Consider the following 21,829-nt stretch of genomic DNA (forward strand, 5'->3'; position numbering starts at 1 on the left):
TAATGCTCCAATGAGGTGAGATTAGTGTGCTGTAGATTGAGAGGGTGTGCAGATCAAGCGCTCCTTTTATTTTTTACGTGTGACGTGCTGCAAACAAACATGGCGTCGGTCATGTGGGACCTCCCCAGTGCATCACACCTCACGTGGTAGTCCAATTCCTGTTCCCTGGGGGGATAGAAAATAATTGAGAAGCACTGCGCTAGTCAAACCAAATACTCCTCAAATACTTTTTTTACGACGACAGAAACATTGCCCCGACAGCCCACAAAGACTCCTGACCACCAGAGATGAAAGAAAGGTCCGGGAACCCCTCTCATAGCTGCAGATACTCGCACCCGTTGCAAGTCAAAACCACTTTGAGCCGCGGTTTATTCTTCTGAGCCGCTGCTATTGTTTTTTAAATGTGTCGTTAATAGTAGTGATGTCATAATATTTTATAAGAACAAATCTACAGATACATTGACATAGTTTGAGTCGCTCTTACCACTTAGGTGTGCACAAATCCGCTATTGGTTTTCGGTATCATCCTTGAGAAGTAGAAGGTTATTGGTATCAGCTTGAAAAAAAAACATACCGTGCATCCGTAGTGATGAAGTGATGCAGGGATTTAGGAAGTGCAGGCGGTTCTGAAGAAAGCAGCGCACGGAGGGAAAGATTACAGGAAGTAGGGATCACTTGGGTGATGATGGGGTCAGAAGTCGAGAGAGGCCGTTTGGAAGACGAGTCTGTAGTTAGAAGACAGGTGTCGGTGTGTGATAGAAATGGGAGCTATAATCAAAATGACACTTAAAATCCAATACAATTGTTATATCTGCTTTTAAAAAGATAAATATGCTGCATTTTTATTTGTATTGTCAGGGAAGCACAATTTAATGCAATGATAATGATACGTATTACTGCATATGCAAGTGTTCCTAATAAATTGTACAGTGATTGTATGTTTAATAATGTGAAAGCAGATTGGCGTTTTAAAAAGGAAGTCACACCAATAGGGATTTGTTTGTGATAAATAAGACAAGGGTGGTGTTAAGGGGCCAAAGTGGAGTGTATTTCCTATTGGCAGGCAGTCATAACACAGATGGGTGCTGGACCAGGTCCAAACTCGAGGACCTATTTGACTTCCATTTGGTGTTGTAATCCACCATAGCCATTGTGTTGAAACTGTTTCAGTTTTCATGACCTACACCAGGAAGCAGACGTCCAGCATATAGCCCACCCAAAGGTCACGGACACACACACTGCAAAATTACAGTGCATTATTATTATATATATACACGTATATATATATATGTATAAAACTGAAGTTGAAATGGCAATATGTGTGAAATTCATGTGTATTCAAGCCACATGTCCATATGACACAGCAACTGTAAATACAGCCTCCACTCTCCCATACAAGCCTAATTAGCACCAGTTAGCATTTGTCATTGTGTTTAGGGGAGAAGATTAGGAACACCTCTCAATTAATCTGCAATCAGTCTGTTTGTTAATTAGCTAACCTGTTCTAAGTGGCCTTCAGGGCTCTTGTGTAATTAGCTGGGCTGCTGGGAAGCAGGCCTGCATGTTGACATTGACCTGAAATGTACACACATGCATGCAGACGCATACACGCGTGCACACACACACACACAGAAATACAGTTGATTGTACAGTATGTACGCTAAACGCACAATACATGTTTAAAGAGAAGGCAGCGATTGTGCATTACTCACATTCTTAGAAAAGCAAAGCGTAAATACGATAAATACACATTTGCACGTACACTCGGACGTATTTCATCCTTTTCAAGTGCAACAACATTCACCAAATCCAATATCTATGTCAAAGTGTTTTTTTAGCTCACTTCAAAGCCATTTGTTTACTCTGCTGCCTCCTGACATTGTCTATGGTAATTAAAGGAGCGGCCTGAAATTTATGGTTTAATTATACAGGGCTTGTTATGCAGAGAAGACCAGGATGGAGCTGATATGCTCAATAAAAATAAATAAATTCCTCACTTGTTTATTGAACCTTCATTCCCATGGAGGCTGCGGTCCTTTCACATGTTCAGGTGCGTTACCGCGTTTATGTGCTTATGGGTATGCCTGTGGGTGTATATAGTATGTTTATTTATGTGCTGTGGCACGGTGAGTTCTGTACATTGTGAGAGTGGGTGAGAATAAACATGTAAAAAAAAAAAAAAAAAAAGCCAGATGAATTACTATCGATTGCTGCTGGTTCACTGTATTGATCCCCTGCATATTAAAGCCTCCTGTACTCATGAAGAACACTCAGTCAGTCAGGGTAGGTAAAGAACAGTCTTGCTCAACTGACACACAGCAGTATAAGCTGTGAATACATCCGTGTATTGTTATTACATGCAAAAAGAAGACAATATTTCTTACAGTACCAAGTATATACGTATATATGTGTGTGTGTGTGTGTGCGCTGTAATTGAGAGTGATCTTGACTATGGCCCACAAGCTGCTTCTCTGAACCGATCTTTGAGGTGGGTATAAATAGTGCTTACTCTATAAATAAAACAGCAGTACCTTTCACACTTTCTTTCTGCACTCTCTTTCTCTCTCTGTTTGTCTCTGTAAAACACACACATACGCAAACACATGCTAACCATATGCACATGCGTCTCGGATTGGGATTCCCACCTGTGTACACACACAATCCTATATGCACAAATACTCCTACATAGACAGACCTTCCGTTAATCCATAAATCACTTTTTAGAGGTCAGGTGGAAGGATGTCTGAGCTGTATTGATGTATTTACATTAGAGCGTGACCTCCACAAGCTTAGCACTGACTACCTGTCTGACCTCTGACCTCCTCTGCATGACCTACAGTCGTGTATTTCCAACATTTAAGCCCCAATGGATACATTTGGGCATGATGCTTTTATTCAAGGTGAGCAAGACGCTGATGGAGGACTTTCCCATCGCATTAATAGTAAGACAGCTGTTTAAAGACATTGAACTTGAGCCACCTATGGAGATGTTTATTCACCCTCTCCGGTTGACTTTACACACAAACTATGAGCAAACTGTAATGACTGAATACCTTTGCCAGTATGGCGGAATGGTATTTGCACAGTGCTTATTCACGTTCACATTCACACACCATTTTCTGCTTGGGTCCATTATGCAGCTCTATGTATCCGCAGAACAACATGTCCCATCTGCTGCTATCTGCTGAGCTCAACTCAGGCTAGAGGTGTTTTCAAATGGGCTGGAGAGAGGGGTGAGAGATAAATTGGTACATCGAGCTGGAATGCTGCAGCAGTTATTTAAGGCCCTGTAGGTGCTGCCTAGGCCATATGCTCCCATTATTCCGCTTGGGAGGGGCTCATGTGAGCATGTGAGCACGTCGAGGGGGGAGGAAGAGGATGATGGGAGTAAAAGAGAAAGAGGACAGGATGATGGGAGTCAAAGGCGGAAAGGTAGTAGAGGTGTTATTTCAAGGAGAGCACCGACGATCTAGCTTTTAAGAAAAAAAAAGACCGGGATACCGGAAGACGGCTGCAGCGAGATGAGAACGAATTAGTAAATGATCGCTTTCAGCCTCAATATCCGACTCTTTCACTGTCGTCTTTGCATAATTAATCTCATCAAATGTTGAGGTGTGACAGAGTATAACTCATGAACTCATGAACTTTGTGGTTGGTGCATCTCAATCATATCCATCAAAGTGCAGTACAATATACATATGTGGCATATTATTGTTTTTTTTAGAGATAATTGATGACTCAGTGTAGAAAATACGAATACAGTATCTACACTGTTGAGTATTTGCTTTGCAGATATCGGTCACTTAAGAAAGCTTTTGTTATGAGCTTCATATCCCATCTCCTTCCTGTCTGTCCTCCACCTTCTCTATGCAATCTCCTGTCAAAATGAGGCCCAGTGTTCCTGAGCAGGGCATGGCTCTCATGTTAGCCGCTTCATGGGAAGCACATCCCAACATTCCCTCTGACACGCCAGCAGCAGCATTACCATAATTGGCTTTTCTACATGACGGGACAGAGGAAATAATAATGTCATTTTATTTACAGCCCTCTTGTCCCAGTCCGAGAGCGATCACCCCCCCCCCCACCACTGCACTCTCTCTCCTATCTGCCATACAAAACTCCTCCTCTTTTTTTTTATATCACATCTCCCACTCCCCCCCACCGTTCTCTCCCCGTTCAGGGCGCGTCTCTTTCTGCCACCGCTTGTAGGTCAAGTGATGGCTTTTTGATCAGCTCCTGTCCAAAACCATCAGCGTTGAGAGGCACGTAATGGAGAGCGGGGTGACAAACAGAATCTGGGGAAGGAATAAGACTGCCAGTTTCCTATTAGGAGCCAGCCTAAACGGCACGGGTGTACGCCCCCCCCCTCCCCGCCACACACACCCACCAACCACCTCCAGCAGCATTCTCCACAACAAACGCACTCTTGCACTGGCTAAATCACATGAGTGAAAGGACCTGTGATTGGACATTAGTGCTGCAAATGACTACCGTGATTGCCCCCTCTTCCCAAACGCACATCAAATAAATAAAGAAATGTGTGCAAATAAATAGAAGAAGGGGTGTTGGAGAATCGGCGTCGGTGAGGAGACGCTGACTGGTTTCATCGCTTTCTTTTCACTCTTGTTTCATCGCCTTTCTGCCTTTCTTATCTGGTTTGTTTGGCTTTGACAGCGGCCAAATGGTGAAGCTTTGCAAGCCTGACAGAGAGTGTTATTGATTTAACAACCAAGCAGACTCTCTGCAAAGAAGAGGAAGAAAGCGGGGAGAAAAAGGATGGGTGGAAAATAGATAGCAAAGTTTTGAAACTGAGTGATGTGTTGTTTCTTCAATGCTTGCCAAAATGCAAGACGTGTGCTTTGCTTGGATTCAATGTGGTATCGTTTACAGAAATCAAGTCATAAAAAAAAAAGTCAAACTGCGTACGGGAGAGAATGTTTTAGAGATGATCTTTTCATAGGTCGGACATGTTGTCACACTTTGAGGCCCAATGTTGAGGCACTAAGAAGGGCGCTCGCTGTCCCCTCGAGACTGCACACTCAGTTTTAATTACATAGCATACTATGCACAGTGTATATATATATATATATATATATGAAGAGCTTGCAACCAAAAGGCGCTAAATCCATTTTGACTGATTTCGAGAAAATCAATGATTTTTAACTACGCACATATCAATCTATTTGGTCATCAAGTCTATATTGCAAATGAAAGAGCTATCAATATGGGTCATAAAAATGCATGCTATAAAAATCCTGCACACACCATGTATTTTACATATTTTTTTTTATTAATTTTTTTCCGGATTTAGCGCCTTTTGGCTGAAATAAATTTGAAGTCACCTTTAACTTCTTCAATGGCATTGTTGTAAAAGAATGTAAGGTGCTTTAATGTGCTATGCTAATAAAATAATTACAACACGGAAGCCATTCTCAACATACAATACAAAATAATTATTATTAATGAAATTAATAAAAATTTTAGTGCTCATATTTGACTGCACCATGAAGGTGACAGTGACAAAAATCATCTCATTACAAACTCTTTACATTGTATGTTTTTTAGTACAAGTAAAATAATGTTTCTCGTGAAAGTTGGAGGTGTCAAGGTAGAGACATGCCTTTTATGGCGTAAAAAAAAAACTTCCATGTTACAGAATACTGTAAAAACACAATTTGTGTTCTCCTGAATTGCATAACATACCGTAACTATCATACGTGTACTTAATGTACACAAACAAAACAGGATGCGCACTGATACTGGCTTTCTGTATGTGCAGTGCCAATTGTATTCTTCTCTCTGATTGGTCAGATTATCAATAGATGGGAAACTTGGGCCAATCAGAATAAAGAAAGGGATTTAGCTCCTTTTGGTTGAAATCTGAAATGGAAATAGCGCCTTTTGGTTGAAAGCATAAATTCATTCATTCATTCATTCATTTTCTACCGCTTTTTCCTCACGAGGGTCGCGGGGGTGCTGGAGCCTATCCCAGCTGTCTTCGGGCGTAAGGCGGGGTACACCCTGGACTGGTCGCCAGCCAATCACAAGGCACATATAGACAAACAACCATTCACTCTCACATTCATACCTATGGACAATTTGTAGTCGCCAATTAACCTTGGAATGTGGGAGGAAACCGGAGTACCCGGAGAAAACCCACGCATGCACGGGGAGAACATGCAAACTCCACACAGAGATGCCCGAGGGTGGGATTGAACCCTGGTCTCCTAGCTGTGACGTCTGCGCGCTAACCCCTAGACCACCGTGCCGCCCAGCATAAATTTCATATCACTTTTTTTCATATTTTTTAAAATGATTTCAAGACCAAAATATGTGATTTGGACACACATGACAGAGGTCTATTAAACTCATGAAAAACATGCAACTTAGCGAAAATTGGATTTAGCGCCTTTTGGTTGCAAGCTCTTCATATATATAGGTTTTCTTTCCTTTTATTTAGAATAACAATCACCTGATCAGTCATCCTCTTATAGCCGACCAAGTGTCCTAAACCCAAAGAGCATTATCTAGTCTGGGACATGAGAACCTACTTCATACGACCGTAATGTGCGTGTCAATCCATTTTCGCATTACGCTTTCCAAAGGGTCTTTTTACGACATGCAGAGGGGCTACTAGAAACCTTTTTAGTACTTAACATATTTCAGATCCCGCCACGTACGTACGTAGCGACTATATATGTGCAGAAGCCGAAGATGAGTGATTCACCGGGGTGCAAATATCCCGCCCCTTTGGTGTGTGTTGCCGGTGATCTAGTATGGCTGGTGGCAAAGCTTGATTGCTGCAGTTTGTGACAGTCTGTCTGTGGCGCTATCCTGGCCACACTGCCGCCTGTCTCCTTGATGGCGGCGCATTCCCGAGCAAAAGTGACAAGCGCTTTGGTGCCCGTGCAGATGGCCCTACTCACAGCCATCACCCACTCTTGCAAACCAAACCGCCAGGGATGCCAGCCCGAGCCCACCCTAAAGCCCGCCCCTTCCTGCTGGTGTAACATTGCATATGTGTGTCCAGAGCACAAGGGCGGCGGGGCGGGGGGGGTTGTAGGCTTAATCTGTTTGCCAGTTAGAATCACACATCTTCAAGTAGCAGTGATTGAAGCGACACGTTTGATGTGAAGCACTTAATATTTTTACCTCCTCATTGCCAATTCAGATTTCAGCGTCCTGTCAGATGAGCGTTTTCAAAGGCGAGGCAGAGAGCGTTCATTTGAGGCTAACTTTAACCATGTTTCATCACTAATGTACATTATGGTTTGCAAAACAATCGGGTTTGCTGTCTATGATTTTTACAGATGTCTCTCTCCGGCGCTCTTTTGTCTGCACGCTTTTGATAGCTCCCTCTTTGTTGTTTCCATGACAACATGGCAGGACAGGCATTGATTGACAGGGATCATCAATGGGTTCCCTGGCGACCTGCTCATCGCTCCAAGCCCCTCCCTATTTGCAGGCTGTGTTTTGTCACTCATACACAGATTTTTCCTCTGCAGCGTTTGTGTGCGTATGGCTAAATATCGGGGGTTAGCGCTTTCTTTTGAGGCGCAGCTGACTCGAGTGACTCAGATGGGTGATTCCTACTGTATGTACATCGGGGCGCATGATAAATGGACAGGCTTTCTGCAGGATGCACGGCATATTTAATGGCTGATGCGCCTTGATAGCCACATTCTCTGCAAGCAGTGCAGAGTGGGAAGGCACCCTCGCAGAAGACACCGAAGACGTGCAGATGTGTTGGTAGAGAGTACATCACATAATGCTAATCTGCTGTGTTAGGGATTTTCAGGAGTTTTAGAAACTGTCTCGGTCTCAGTCTGTCAGCGGGATTGAAGCGTAGCCAGGTTCTCCTGTAGCGCTCTCATTTCACTGAAATCCTGTCAGGCATCGGGCGGAGTAAGTTGCTCATTTGGAGAAGGGTGTATCAGCAGCACACAGCACGCTCAGATTTATAGACAATATTATGGTCGGCCGTCTCGACGTTTGCACCGTACGAGCGAGCGAGCGGGCGGGCGGGCTGAGTAGCATAAGCGGCATTGTGAAGGTGAGCGTGCAGGCAAACGTGCGTTACCAAACAGGCACTTACCGATGCGCTCACATGCACATCATCACATAGTGCAACGGTGCAGCTGCTCACCTCCCCCACCTCCTCCACCCATCTCCTCTCAGGCAGCAGTAAATGGTGCCAGTGTATATATATCAGGTATTATGTCCACTTAGATTATGATATGACAGGTTAGCGTGCCGTTTGAAGCTGACAGCACATCTGTTTCATCAGGAAAGATTGATACTGGCATCTAGGACACACATCTCACCATGCAGGAAGGAGATAAAGGAAGAAGCTAGGGGGCTGTCTTTCCTGTCTCCCTGCCTCCCTCGCCCTCTCTCTCTTTTCTTTCTCTCCTATCCCTGCCCCCCGCCCCTTGTCGCCGACAAAACCCAGCACTTCATTCGTACTTTTGCTTCATCTCCCGTGTCTACTTTTCATTCACCTTAACCACTTTGTGTCTTTCCTACTTACAGTTACTTGTTGTGTACGTTCTTCCCAGTATGCAAACACATGCATGGAATAACGTGTCCTGGTTCACTAACCGATGCTCTTTTATATGTTTTTTTCCCGAACGCATTGTCTGTCTGCTCCATATCCCCCGTCCTTAACAATCACTTGCAGCCTGATTCCAAACACCATTGCTCTGTCAGTTTCTGTGCTTATTATCTCAAATGGGAGTGACCTTCTGCTCAATTTAGTGGCTTAGGAAAAGCCGCAATACCGTCCAATTAGTGTTTCCACATCAGCTGTATAATCTTAACATTTGAGGAGTTGAACTTCACGTGGCGGATGATTGAGAGGCAATAAAGCTTAGAGAAGAGAAAAACAAAAAGGAAAAAGGGAGTTAGACATGCAAGCATGCAGCTGGCTAACAAGGCCAAACAGCCAGTCATTTCCCGGGGAACATGAGGGATGTGTGAAGGAATAGGGAGTTGGGTAGGAAAAGGACAACTGTCAGAAGCGCCGTGATTTATATTTCCCTTGGAGGCTTTTTTCACCATGTGCTCTCAGAGCCACATGTGTGTAAAATATAACTCGTGCGAGCATACGTGGAGACACAGACACACAATTGTAATGGTTAAGAGCAGGGGTCTCAAACTCGTGGCCCGTCGGCCAAATGCAGCCCGCGAGATGCTAGTTTGAGGCCCCCCACCTTGATACCCAAAGTTTAATGTTGAAATGACAGCTCAAAGCTGTGTGCACACCGGACACAATTAACATGATTTTGCCCCGCCCATACTGTTACCCGACCCTGTTACCCCGCCCTGTTTTGTTTTGTATTAGCAATGAAGCTAAAGGCTAAATGCAGGAAATGATTTGGAATAAAACGGAAAATACACGTCAAGATAAAGCATCTCATCAAACATGTTGTTAAAGTTACGACGCTGCTCCCAGATGGAACTGAGTACGATGCTAACTTGCTAATGTTGGGTAAAAATGTTAAAGGTTAAATAACTGTTAATACTGTACATTTGAATCTGAAAAAAATAATTTCTCTACCAACTGTATGTGGTTTCTTACGTTTTTCTTATTTGCTGTTTTATTATTATTTTACTTATTTATTACTGATTGATTTATTTATTGTCTTTATTCTTAATTTGTTTATTTATTTTTTATCTTATTTTGTGTATAGAAAAATAAAACTTAAGATATTTGAGAACAGTAGAATGTTTTATCAGATATTTTGGTGTGGAAAACCGGAACCAAAGTACTGAAAAAGTGTCGGGTATAGCAGAAGTAAAAGCATTGAAGATAGTTTTTTTTTATTGTTTTTTTTTTTTTTTAGTTTTTAATAAATGCGTTTTGGGTTTTTTTTTGAAAACCTGATGCGGCCCGGCTAGCTCCGGTGGCCCCCAGGTAAATTGAGTTTACTCTGCTAACCGCCACCCTCTCCGTTTCTCCCATTTTGTCTTCTAGCGTACATGCCCGAAGATGAACTGAAGGCACCCACTCACGATGACGAAGAGCACCTTCAGGATGACGGCCTCTCATTAGATGGTCAGGACACTGAGTTTCTGTGCAATGAGGAAGAGGAAGACGTAGAAGGAGGGCAGCCGCCCAGCTACAGAGACTCGCCACTCAGCAACGGCACCAATCCTGATGCCGGATACGGGTCCCCGCTTAGTGATGCCAGTGACCGACTTACAGACTTCAAAAGCACCTCCTCTCGGGAAGGTCAAGAGAAGGAGGGTGCAACGTTGCCCTTCTCGCCCAGCAACGGCCTCTCTTTCCAGGACAGCCTGGCACAGATGAAAGCCGTCTATGCAAACCTCATTTCAGATGCCTCTTGGTCCAGCATTACAATGGACATCATGAAATCCAAGTCTGCTGCAGTCGGCAGTGTCAGCAGCGTCCTCGCCAATTCAGAAGCTGCCTCTACTGCCCCGGTGTCCGCAAACGCGACAACACCTCCGAGTAAGAGCAACGGGATCAACATAGTCAACAGTCACCACAACGGCAGGAGTTCCAGCGCCACTGTCAGCCACACCGGCACCACAACTGTTAACACTAATAGCACAGCGGCTAGCTCGGTTAGCAGCCACAGTGCAACCAGTAGCAACGGGAGCAACGGCGGAGCGGCCAATAACGGCAGCGGCGTGGCCTACGACTGGCACCAGGCGGCGCTTGCAAAAACTCTCCAGCAGACCCCCTACCACCTTCTACCAGAGCCTAGCCTTTTCAGCACCGTGCAGCTCTACCGCCAAAACAATAAGCTGTATGGCTCCGTCTTCACCGGTGCAAGCAAATTCCGCTGTAAAGACTGCAGTGCTGCATACGACACGTTAGTGGGGCTGACGGTCCACATGAACGAGACCGGCCACTATCGGGACGACAACAAAGACAAAGACGAGGATCACGGAAAGCGCTGGTCCAAACCGCGCAAGCGCTCCCTGATGGAGATGGAAGGGAAAGAGGATGCTCAGAAGGTGCTGAAGTGTATGTACTGCGGCCACTCATTCGAATCACTGCAAGATCTCAGCGTTCATATGATCAAGACCAAGCATTACCAGAAAGTGCCTCTCAAAGAACCAGTGCCAGCCTTGGCCACCAAGCTCGTACCCGCATCCGCTAAAAAACGAGCGATCCAAGATGCTATCATTTCGCCGTGCTCCCCGGACTCCATCCACGCTGGCGGTACTGGTGGAAATGTGTCACTCGGCGATGTCAGCAAAGACGCAAAAGCAGCGGCTAACCCTTACGTCACGGCAAACAACCGCTACGGCTACCAGAATGGCGCCAGCTACACGTGGCAGTTTGAAGCCCGTAAAGCTCAAATCCTCAAATGTATGGAGTGCGGTAGCTCTCACGATACGCTGCAACAGCTCACCGCTCACATGATGGTCACCGGTCACTTTTTGAAGGTCACTAATTCCGCATCCAAGAAAGGGAAACAACTGGTGTTCGATCCCGTCGTGGAAGAAAAGATCCAGTCCATTCCGCTACCGCCAACCACCACTAGGCTGCCCGTTCCTAATAGCGTCAAGTCCCAGCCTGTGTCCCCTGCGCTCTCGTCCGGCTCTGAGGAAAAGCGGGAAGTGAGTGAGGATGAGAAGGTGGAAAGCGGGGAGCCGGTGGAGAAAAAAATCAAGGAGGAGAAAGATGACACGGGTGAAAAAGTCGAAACTGACGCCACATCATATAAATATCTTCGAGAGGAAGATCTGGAAGAGACTCCGAAAGAAGGTCTAGATATACTCAAATCCCTTGAAAACACAGTGTCGAGCGCCATTAGCAAGGCTCAGACAGGCACTCCGACTTGGGGTGGGTATCCTAGCATCCATGCGGCGTACCAGCTCCAAGGTGCTATCAAGAGCTCCTCTGCCGTTCTGCCCCCCACCATCCAGAGTGTCCAGATGCAGCCGATGTTCAACAGTGGCCTCCGAAGCCTTGTGAGTGACCCCAGTTCGGTCATACACTCACCTCACAGCCCCTCTTCGCCGACTCCACTCAGGAGCAACGTCACCGCTATGGAGGAACTGGTCGAGAAAGTGACCGGGAAAACCGCCACTGTAAAGAAAGAAAAGGAGGAGAAGGTGGTGAATCTGGAGCGAAGCCGACCTCCATCATTGGTCAAATCTCCTTCTCCTGCACTGAGAGATCAAAGAGAACAAGTGGTCTCCCCGAATGAATTCACTAGCGGTAAACCATCTGGTATGAGGAGCACCAGCCCAGGAAGTGTTGAGTCAGAGTTCATCTGCAAGAAGGAGCCTAAAGAAAGTCTTGTTGACGTCCATAATAGCAATTCAAGAAACGGCCCCGAGGCGTGCCAGTCTCCGGTAACTAACGGCAACAGTCTTGGCATCATCACCGATCACTCACCGGGAAGTCCTTTCATCAACCCTCTCAGCGCACTCCAGTCAATCATGAACACACACTTGGGTAAGGCGTCAAAACCAGTAAGCCCAGCTGCAGATCCGCTATCCATGCTGTATAAAATCAGCAACAGCATGATGGACAAGCCGGCCTTCAACCCGCCATCTCAGGGCAAAACCGCCGAGCCCAGCAACCACTATCCTCTGTATGAAAACAATGACCAACCCATGGACTTGAGTAAACACAAGTCTACCGTTAAAAGTAACAGTCACAATAACAACAGCGGTAGCGCGGTGAAAAATATTGTCAACGGTAACAAACCCCTAATCGCTCTTGCTGACGCCGTTTCTTCCCCTCTGAGAGAGAACGCTCTAATGGACATCTCTGATATGGTCAAGAACCTCACTGGGAGACTTACTCCCAAATCCTCAACGCCGTCTTCGATCTCGGAGAAGTCAGATGCGGACGGAAGCGCGTTTGAAGACGCTCTAGAGGACCTCTCGCCCGTGCAGAAGAGAAAAGGGAGGCAGTCCAACTGGAACCCCCAACACCTCCTCATCCTGCAGGCGCAGTTTGCGTCCAGCTTGCGAGAGACCCCGGAAGGCCGCTACGCCATGACTGACCTGGGCCCTCAGGAAAGGGTCCACATCTGTAAATTCACCGGCCTCTCAATGACTACCATATCCCACTGGCTAGCTAACGTCAAGTACCAGCTGCGACGGACCGGGGGCACAAAGTTTCTCAAGAACATGGACTCCTGCCAGCCTGTGTTCCTCTGCGGTGACTGTGCTTCCCAGTTCAGGACTCCCTCCTCCTACATCAGCCACCTGGAGTCTCACCTGGGCTTCAGCTTGAAGGACCTGTCAAAACTGTCAGCCGAGCACCTACGGGAGCAGCAGGCTGCCTCAAAGGTGATCACGGACAAAATGACATTTGGCAGTCCTCTGTCAGCCTTGACCACGCCGGAGGACGATATGGGCTCCGTGTACCAGTGCAGACTTTGCAATCGGACATTCGTTAGTAAACACGCAGTTAAACTGCACCTCAGTAAGACCCACGGAAAGTCTCCCGAGGACCACTTGGTGTTTGTCACAGCTTTGGAGAAACTGGAGAAACTAGACAAAATGGAAGCAGTCTAAGGAGGGTCTCGGTGACGGACGGCTACGGAACTGACTATAATTTCATTGCACTAAAAAACAACATTGTTCACCATTACTGCACTGGGCCGAACTGAGCCAACAGAAAAAACACACACGAAAAAAAAAAAAAACGAACTGGTATTTTCTGTTGTGATTAATGCCTGACTGGACCATGTTTGATTTTCTTTGTTGTTTCTTTGTTTTGCCAAACCTTTTTTACACTTATTTTGTAATATATTTATATGCTATTTGTCTGATCTGTGCATGTATTTTAGTGACTCGAGGTTAAACAAATGATTTTAATATTCTCATTGCAAAAATACAACTACTGTGTCAATGGTAAAAGTGAAAATGCATCGGAAGAATGGAAAATCTGTATAATACTTGATATGAAGAAGAGGAAAATTAAATGTATACACCAAAATAATTGAATAACCCCCCCGCCCACGAAAGACTGAAGTAGCACCTTAGATATTTGAATTTTGCATATGTAAAAAGAACACGTCCTGCATTTGAGATTGATACCTCCCCCTCATCATGTTGGGTTCCTTTTATTGAAACGTTTTTGAAGAAGAATGGCTTGCTCGTTATATATATATAAATATATTGATATATATATATATAAAAGATTATATGAACATTTGGAACAACTGAATTGCTGTTTCCAGTGAGTCAAAAGTGGCCATTGTATGCAAGTTTGCTCAAAGAAACTTTTGTTGTTGTGAAGTATCACCTATTGTCACATTTCATTTTGCTTATGTTTTTTTTTATTTTTATTTTTTTTAAACCGGTGTTGCTTTCAGCTGTAAAGAGAAACAGTTGTAAATGATTACCAGTGAAACGTCAGTACTCCCATAAGACATATCTCATCATTTGAAATGACTCGGCAGTCTTTGTATCTTAAGGTGTGTGCATTCTCTAACTTTTATATTGTCATTTTATGTACTAAAATGATTAAAAACAAACAAAAAAAACAGATTGTGTACATAGATATATGCTGTAGAGCTACAAAAATGTCTTTTTTAAAGAAAATGCAAATTTAGCTTCTTTGGCTTGGTTTACAGAAATAATTTTAATTATACTTGCATCCAATTTGATGCATGGAATGGTGTGGAAAATAAGCGATGCACAATGACTGTACATTTCAATGTTGTATCAACAATATTGTAAAAAAAAAAACGAAAAAAAAAACACAAGAAACATTTTTAGCGCCGCTTAGATTGTTTTTTTCCTTTCTCAATTGTAAAATAAACCCCAAAGCAGTTGTTAACGGTCACACGTTTGTGGTTGTGTATTCATTTGTCATGATGATGCATCAAGTTTTGTAGCAAATTAAAGAAAACACGGTAAAAATCCACCCACTAGCCCAGTCTAATAATTTTTTTTCACTGACTTTTTAAAATATTCTTAATTCTGGCTAGTAATATTTGTATTGAACAACAGAAAGGCAACTTGGTGTCATGGTGCGACTGATGCGAGAGCTGCCTCATACCACCAATGATAATAATAATGCTTAAGATGACAGGAACGATAAGCCTTTAAAGAGTGCCTATTGTGCTGTGAGAAACCCATGGTAGGCTTGTGACCGGCCTTCAGAGGGCATGCTCTGTAGGGCCAGTGTTATATTAATGACAGCAGTGTACTCTAACCAGTGATCACATCAGATGGGTGTCTGTTCTGCTTGATGTAGCCTCCTGACTGGTGACACTGAAACGACTATTATAAAAAAAATAATAATAAATACATTTTGATGCGACACAGAACAGAGCCTGGCTTTTTACTTTGCTCGGTTCACTTTGGTCGTGTTTTTGTGGCGGTGACACAGGTGAGACGCGACTCGTGAAGTGTTAGCAAAAACTTGGACCATGTTATGCAACTCTTGTGGAATGTTTTTTTTTAATCCATGGCAATAATGCAGTAGTAGCAGTAGTATTAGGGGTGTAACAGTACGCCATCCTCACGGTTCGATACTGACCACGGTATTAAGGTATTCAATTTTGGTTTATTCCATCACTGGTTTAAACTGAGGGTCGGGGGACATGTCCCCTGCAATTTTCCCAAAGGCAGTTTTGTCCCCTTGTATATTAAAAGACTATTGGTCAAGCACCAGGACCGAAACAACAAGACTATCCACATTTCTCATTCTTTACCAGTCTTAGATTAATCTGTAACCCTAAACCTAAGTTAACTCTATTTTAACCTTAACCCTTAAAGTATCTTGCGTCCTTATTTTGTTGCATTCCTTGCAGTATTTTCACGTCTTTCTTATTTTCACTTTCTATTCCTGGTATTTCTGACTGTAATGGTAATGGTTTTATTTCATTTGAACATGCATCAGATTACAATTGAGTGTATCCCATAATCAGTTCAATGTGAGTGTGAATGGTTGTTTGTCTATGTATATGTGCCCTGTGATTGGCTGGCGACTAGTCCAGGGTGTTTCTCGCCTCTCGCTCTAAGACAGCTGGGATAGGCTCCAGCACCCCCCCGTGACCCTCGTGAAGATAAGCGGTAGAAAATGAATGAATGAATGAACATAATCAGCTCACAGTTCCACATGTCCAAAAAGGAGTAGGAAGAAGCAAAGCTTATTAAATCCTACCCCTCCATTTGGTAGTTTTTCAATCAGTAACTGTTACATTTGTTCACTTCCTGCTTTCCTAATATAGTTAATTTTTTTTTTGTAGTTTTTTGTCACGTACCGAAGTACGAGGTGATATGGACACCAGTGACATCTTGAAAAAGAGCAGACAAATTCAGTATACAGGACTTCCAGATGACTCCCAGTAAAAGGTAGAGTACGTTGGGGTTTCTTCTTCATCCAGTTGGCTTGCAGGTAAAGCATCTGGATCAGGAATATGATCTCTCATTTCACCCCGGAGTCTGGAGTTCCTGATAGAGTACTTACAGTCGCGGCCGAAAACCATCCTGCAGTTACGACTTCCATCGCTCACTCGTTTTGGTTGAGTCAGTCACGGACCTCCGCTCTCACTCCCCCGGTTGTATTAGCATGAGTGTCTTTGTGCAATTACTCGATGGGGCTTCACCTCGTTGTGCCGATACGCGGATTCGCCGACAAAGGAAACACAGGCAGAGGGCAGATTATCCCGCTGAAGATGCGGCTTCCTAAAAACGGGCTGCTGGAGTCGGATTCTAAAACAAGCAACATTTGGAGGAGATAGTGTTCACTGCACACCCGGAAGAAATGCCTTGTAGCTTTAATACCCGACCGCTAAACCTGTAATTTTGCTGCGGCGTCAGATAGCTGCTGAGCCGATAGAGACTCCTCTCTGCTTTGTTAGAGATCATCGCACTGTTTCCTGTGCGTATTCTATGTAAATTACATGCGATAATCGCCACGCACGGCACAATGCAGGTTCCCGTGGTGCGAGCGGAAACCGAGAGCAGATAAACGCAACCTGGGAAGATTTGCATAGTCTTTGTGTTTTTGGGCGCCGCTGAACGCGAGCCCCAAGGATTGGTCGGGCTTTCCTGTAGGTTTTGTACAAGTAAATGCCTGCTTCCTCTCAGGGCTGCTACCATTATGTACAGCAGACAACACTGGGTGGAGACCGAGGGCACCAACGGAATAACAAAAGCATCGAGTCTGGTGGGAACATGAGGAGGGGAGTAATGGCCGCTTTGCTGTAGTCTGCCTCTTCCTGGAGAGAACCGACACATCAATACTATTCAGTACATTATTGGACCTAAAGAGCCATGTAATCTGTTGGAGATAATGCTCAAGAAGTGTCACTCAGATGTGAAGGGGAACACAGAGGGCATGTTAATCCATGTTGGGTCTTTTTGTCGGGAGCTCTGCAGCGTCAAGGTGTGCATCACCATGAATGCATATTTGCTCTGAGAAAAAAAAAAACAAAACAAAGTATTTTCTACTGCTTTTATATGCTGTTGCTCCTGGTTTGTATATGATAGCGGAATGACGATCATTGTCACCGTGAAACAAAGACAAAGCTCCCACGGCGTATCTCGCTGCGTGTGTCTATAAAACCTCCAACTTTGGAGCGCACAAACCCCCCCCCCCCCCCCCCCCCATGCATGGTTTAATACCCTTCCAAAACACTTCCAACCAAACAAACAATGTCTGACAGAGAATCAACAAACAAAGCAACAACGGCTGAAAGACTTTGTTCTGGATCTGAAACTAAAGTCTGGGAAATCTGTTTGGCTCGCGATACGCTTCATTGTGGAAATTGCATTCAGGGACAAGTTATCAGTATTCACATGTTCTACCTGCCTCGGCCTATTTTTATGTTGATTTAAGTCGGCTTGTGGACTTGATTCAATTATGTTGCCAAGCCTCCTTCTCTAAAACGTGTCGGATCTGTGCACCAGAGAAAGAGTTGTATTTATTTTTGTGGCAAAAGTCTTCATCACCTTTTAGATGGACTTTTAATTGATATTTTTCCAATAATTAATGCTTCCAAAACAGACATTAAAGTGCTCAAATCAACATACACACATACCGCCATACCGTTTACCTGCCTACTGTTTACATGTGGAAGTTGGGCAGACATACAGTAAATACTAGATTGTGAAGAGACGGTCATATTAAAGTTAACATCCTTTGTAGTTGACCCTCAGTACTGCGCCAATTGTGATTTGGTTCATGAATAAAAATGAAAAAAAAAACAAGTAGCGCCAAATACTCACAATTACGAGTGTGCCTGAACGCCTCATGGCACGAGGACACCGGAGCAGGAAACAAACAGAGCGTCAAGTTGTTCGTTGCTCGGTGAACATCACATCAAAACAACAAAGTAAGACATCAAAATAAGCAAGTTTGATTATTTTGTGCGTTAAGAGTGTTTTATCTTGAAGATTTGAGTTATAGTTGTACTTTAACTTTCGCCACACAGTTTAAACATGTTATTGTGAGGCTTTATCCTCTGTTGTATGTATGTTTGTAATTCGGACAGTGCTTCTTTTTAAAGTTGGGACACCCTGGAAAGATATTTGTCTAATAATGGACATTTTATACTAAACAAGCATCATCAAAACTAGCAAACTGCTGTGAGTGCTGAGCTAGCTTTTTCAATGAATGGTTCATTCGGGTGCAAACTCCTCCGGCACGAGTTGCTGCTGCATTCAAGGACACTTGGAAATCACAGAAAACACACCCACACATGCACACAAAGCCCAAACCAACCACTTTTTACTCATAATAGTAAGACAATGTTAAAAAAAAATGCTGTACTTCAAACAAATGGACTTTTGGACGGTTACTAGACTAAAAAGTGAGGCTCAAATTAAATCCACTCAAAGATAAGAATAGCAACATCAGAGTGGAATAAAATATATGTAGGATAATTAATATAGTTTATCGATCAGTATAGCATTGCATTGAAATGTGCTGGTGTACTAACGAAGTGGACAGCGAATGCGTTTAATCCCGCGTGGACAGAAGTGACTATCCATTTAACAAATGTTGCAATATTTAAACAGCTTGTGTTGAACTATCAAGGTCAGCACTTTACAATATGACGCTAAAGCTGATGTAACAAGTACAGCAGCCTCTTGTGTGAAGAAAAATATTAGTGTCATTTTTTTGATAGACAGACGGCACTTTTTCCTCGATGGTGTGTTTATTGAGTGGGAGGGTTGATATGACAGACTTGTCAGTGGAGACTAATAGTGTTAGACAGCATCAGACTTATGGATATAGCAGATCAGCTCAGAGGCATTATTACTTCTGTTCAGGTTGTGGAAGAGAACTTCAGGTGTGTATTTTATCTGAAACCAGTGTATAACCCACATATATATTAATTGATTGTACTGTATATATATTCTGATGTATGTTCCGATTGGTATCAGCCGATGTTAGTGAAATCCACGGTATTGATATCGGACGGTACTTGCTTTAAAACAGAGCTTGACAATAATGAAAACTATATTACGAAATATATACAAAATATGACACAATGGAAGATGGATGACCTCATTACTGACACCTAGTGACGCGTGTAGAATACTACATATCATGTCTTTTGAATGCCTTACATTTGGATTTTCTGAGGACAAGCGCCTTTTAACATGTATTTATTTGTATTTTTGTTCATTTTTTTGTTAACTTAGCAATGTTTACGGTTAAAAATGCACATGCATATTTTTGACTAATAATAGGCTGTATTCCACCACAAAAATCAATTATGTATTTTGAAAATATGTGATAGCGTGAAGCCATGAAATTAGATTTATAGTTTTCAAATGTAAACATTGAGATAAGACACAACACTTAACCTTAATCTCTGAATTTAAATATAATGGTTGAAAATTGTCTTGATCCGGGGTGCCGTGCGTGGCTACAATCATCATCAAAGATTAATGACATTTTGTATTATTCAGTGTGTGTACTGTATATACAGTATTATTCCGTCAGTGACCTCTCAGGATGGTATTTGAATACGAGAACGAGCATGTCCCTGTCATTTCCTATTTCAAATCAAAGAGGTCAACATGGAAAATGTCTCAAAACCAATTTGTGTTTGAAAAAGACCCTAGAGAAATAGTGGCTTGTGTTGTGTTTGATATGCACAAAGACACTTATCCCTTATCTATCTTTTCAGAGCAAAAGAGAAGAGGATGGAGGGTGAAGTGCTCCAGGAATCAGTGCTGCCTCTGTGAGATATGATGCTGCTTGATTTTGATCATTGACATTTGCTTTCTCATGCATCCCGAAAACAAAGCCTGCCTTCCATTAAGGAATTATTCAAATAACCTTCAACAGTGCATGTTTTGCTACAGTTTTGTTGCAGGAATATGAGAACACATACTGACATCTCAATTACTTATGCAACGCTGAGAGTAGGCCCAGTGGATGCAATCACCGTGTGTGCGATCCTCAGTCACTCCGAATCACAGAGGCTCCCGGACAGACACACATAATTCAGACAAGTCAGACAGGATTTGCATACAAAGACTACAAAAAAAAAAAAAAAAACATAAATAAAAAATGCACCGTCTTGAGGGGGGAGTGAAGATAGAGATTCAAGAGAAGGGGGATAGTGATGGAAGGAAGGAAGCTGAGTAAATTGTTTTAAAAAGGTCTAACATGTCAAGTTTTATACGTAAAAATGCTAGCTACACTGAGCCGCACATAAATATGAAAAAGATCGGAAACCGGTACGCCAGCTGCACACTGGACCAGCTATTGCTGTCCATCTTGATTCCTTATAAAAAAAATTTTATACCCTTTCAAATCTTCTGGAGGTGACACGCCGTCTTGTCGGCGGGTGATGGGTGTGTATGTGGGGTGTCGGAGGAGTGGGTGATGGGGTTGCGGGGACGAGGTGGTATAGGGCAGGCGGAGAGAAGGGGTGGGGTGCACGGGGAGGCTAACCCGGCATCACGTCATTAGCGTCGCGCGGCGGAGACGCAGGGGCACCCTGACACATGTCACGGACAGCCAGCCGAAAGCCCACGTATGAGGCTGACACACCGCGCATAATTTATCCCGTGACATGATCTGCATGCAGAGTTGTTGATCTGTTGTGTTTGGTTTGGACATGGGTGTTGTGGCAGGGAAGGCAGGGTGGGGGTGATTATGCGCGGGGGAGGGGGCGGGGAGAAGAGGGCGAGGGTGAAGGGGTGGCAGGTTATGTATGTATGTGTGTGTTTTGTTAAGGGCGCTGGGAGGTAGCATCTTGGTGTAGCCCACACTGAAGGGGCGACACGTTTGTCATGTCCACTGAGGGGCTACATAAACAAGTGCATTCAAATTCGCCGATACAGACACCCACTTCCCAACACACAGACGCACACAGACGCACACACACAGTTTATTCACGCTTTTGTGATATGCATGTTGAGTCACAGTCAAATTGCAGCCATAATCTTGTGCTTGAAGACATCTGTTCATGAGTGAAATGACTAATACTATTGAACTGACCCGCTGTCATTTTATTGGATGATTGTTTTCCAAGCTGGTGCTGCAGTGTGGTATTAACACACGGCTGCCACCACTTCTCATCAGCTTCACATTATTTTTGCTCCAGTGATTCAATAAAACATTTCACAATAAATACATGAGTGTGTGTGCGTCTGTAGTGTTTTCTTTCCATGCACCTTAGAGGCATAAAAGCAATACTGAATTCCTATGACCATAAAGTCTACGGCAGATTTTAATTGGAAATGGTAAACGGGTGTGTCTCGATGACTAATTAGCATTGTAATGACTAGTGGTGATAGTCAGGTATTGTGATACACATATTTGTGCGTCTCCCATCCATCGGAGAAAAGCTCATCAACCGTCAGCTCGTCCTTTGCCCCTCCTTGCTTTTGCTCGTTTGCATGAATTATG

At 43.8% G+C, this 21,829-nt stretch overlaps 1 protein-coding gene across 3 annotated transcripts in view; it reads left to right on the plus strand.

Moving 5' to 3' along the window:
* LOC131105147 (teashirt homolog 1-like) overlaps positions 1-14,788 on the plus strand; it is a 36,323-nt gene extending 21,535 nt beyond the window's left edge. For all 3 annotated transcript variants that reach the window (XM_058052972.1, XM_058052973.1, XM_058052971.1), the window contains one exon: positions 9,977-14,788. In XM_058052972.1, the coding sequence (XP_057908955.1) occupies positions 9,977-13,512 (3,536 nt within the window). In that variant the 3' untranslated portion in view covers positions 13,513-14,788. The remainder of the gene's footprint in view (positions 1-9,976) is intronic.
* The last annotated feature ends 7,041 nt before the right edge of the window (positions 14,789-21,829 follow it).

This window comes from Doryrhamphus excisus, chromosome 17 (assembly GCF_030265055.1).
Source record: "Doryrhamphus excisus isolate RoL2022-K1 chromosome 17, RoL_Dexc_1.0, whole genome shotgun sequence".
Lineage (NCBI taxonomy): Eukaryota > Metazoa > Chordata > Actinopteri > Syngnathiformes > Syngnathidae > Doryrhamphus > Doryrhamphus excisus.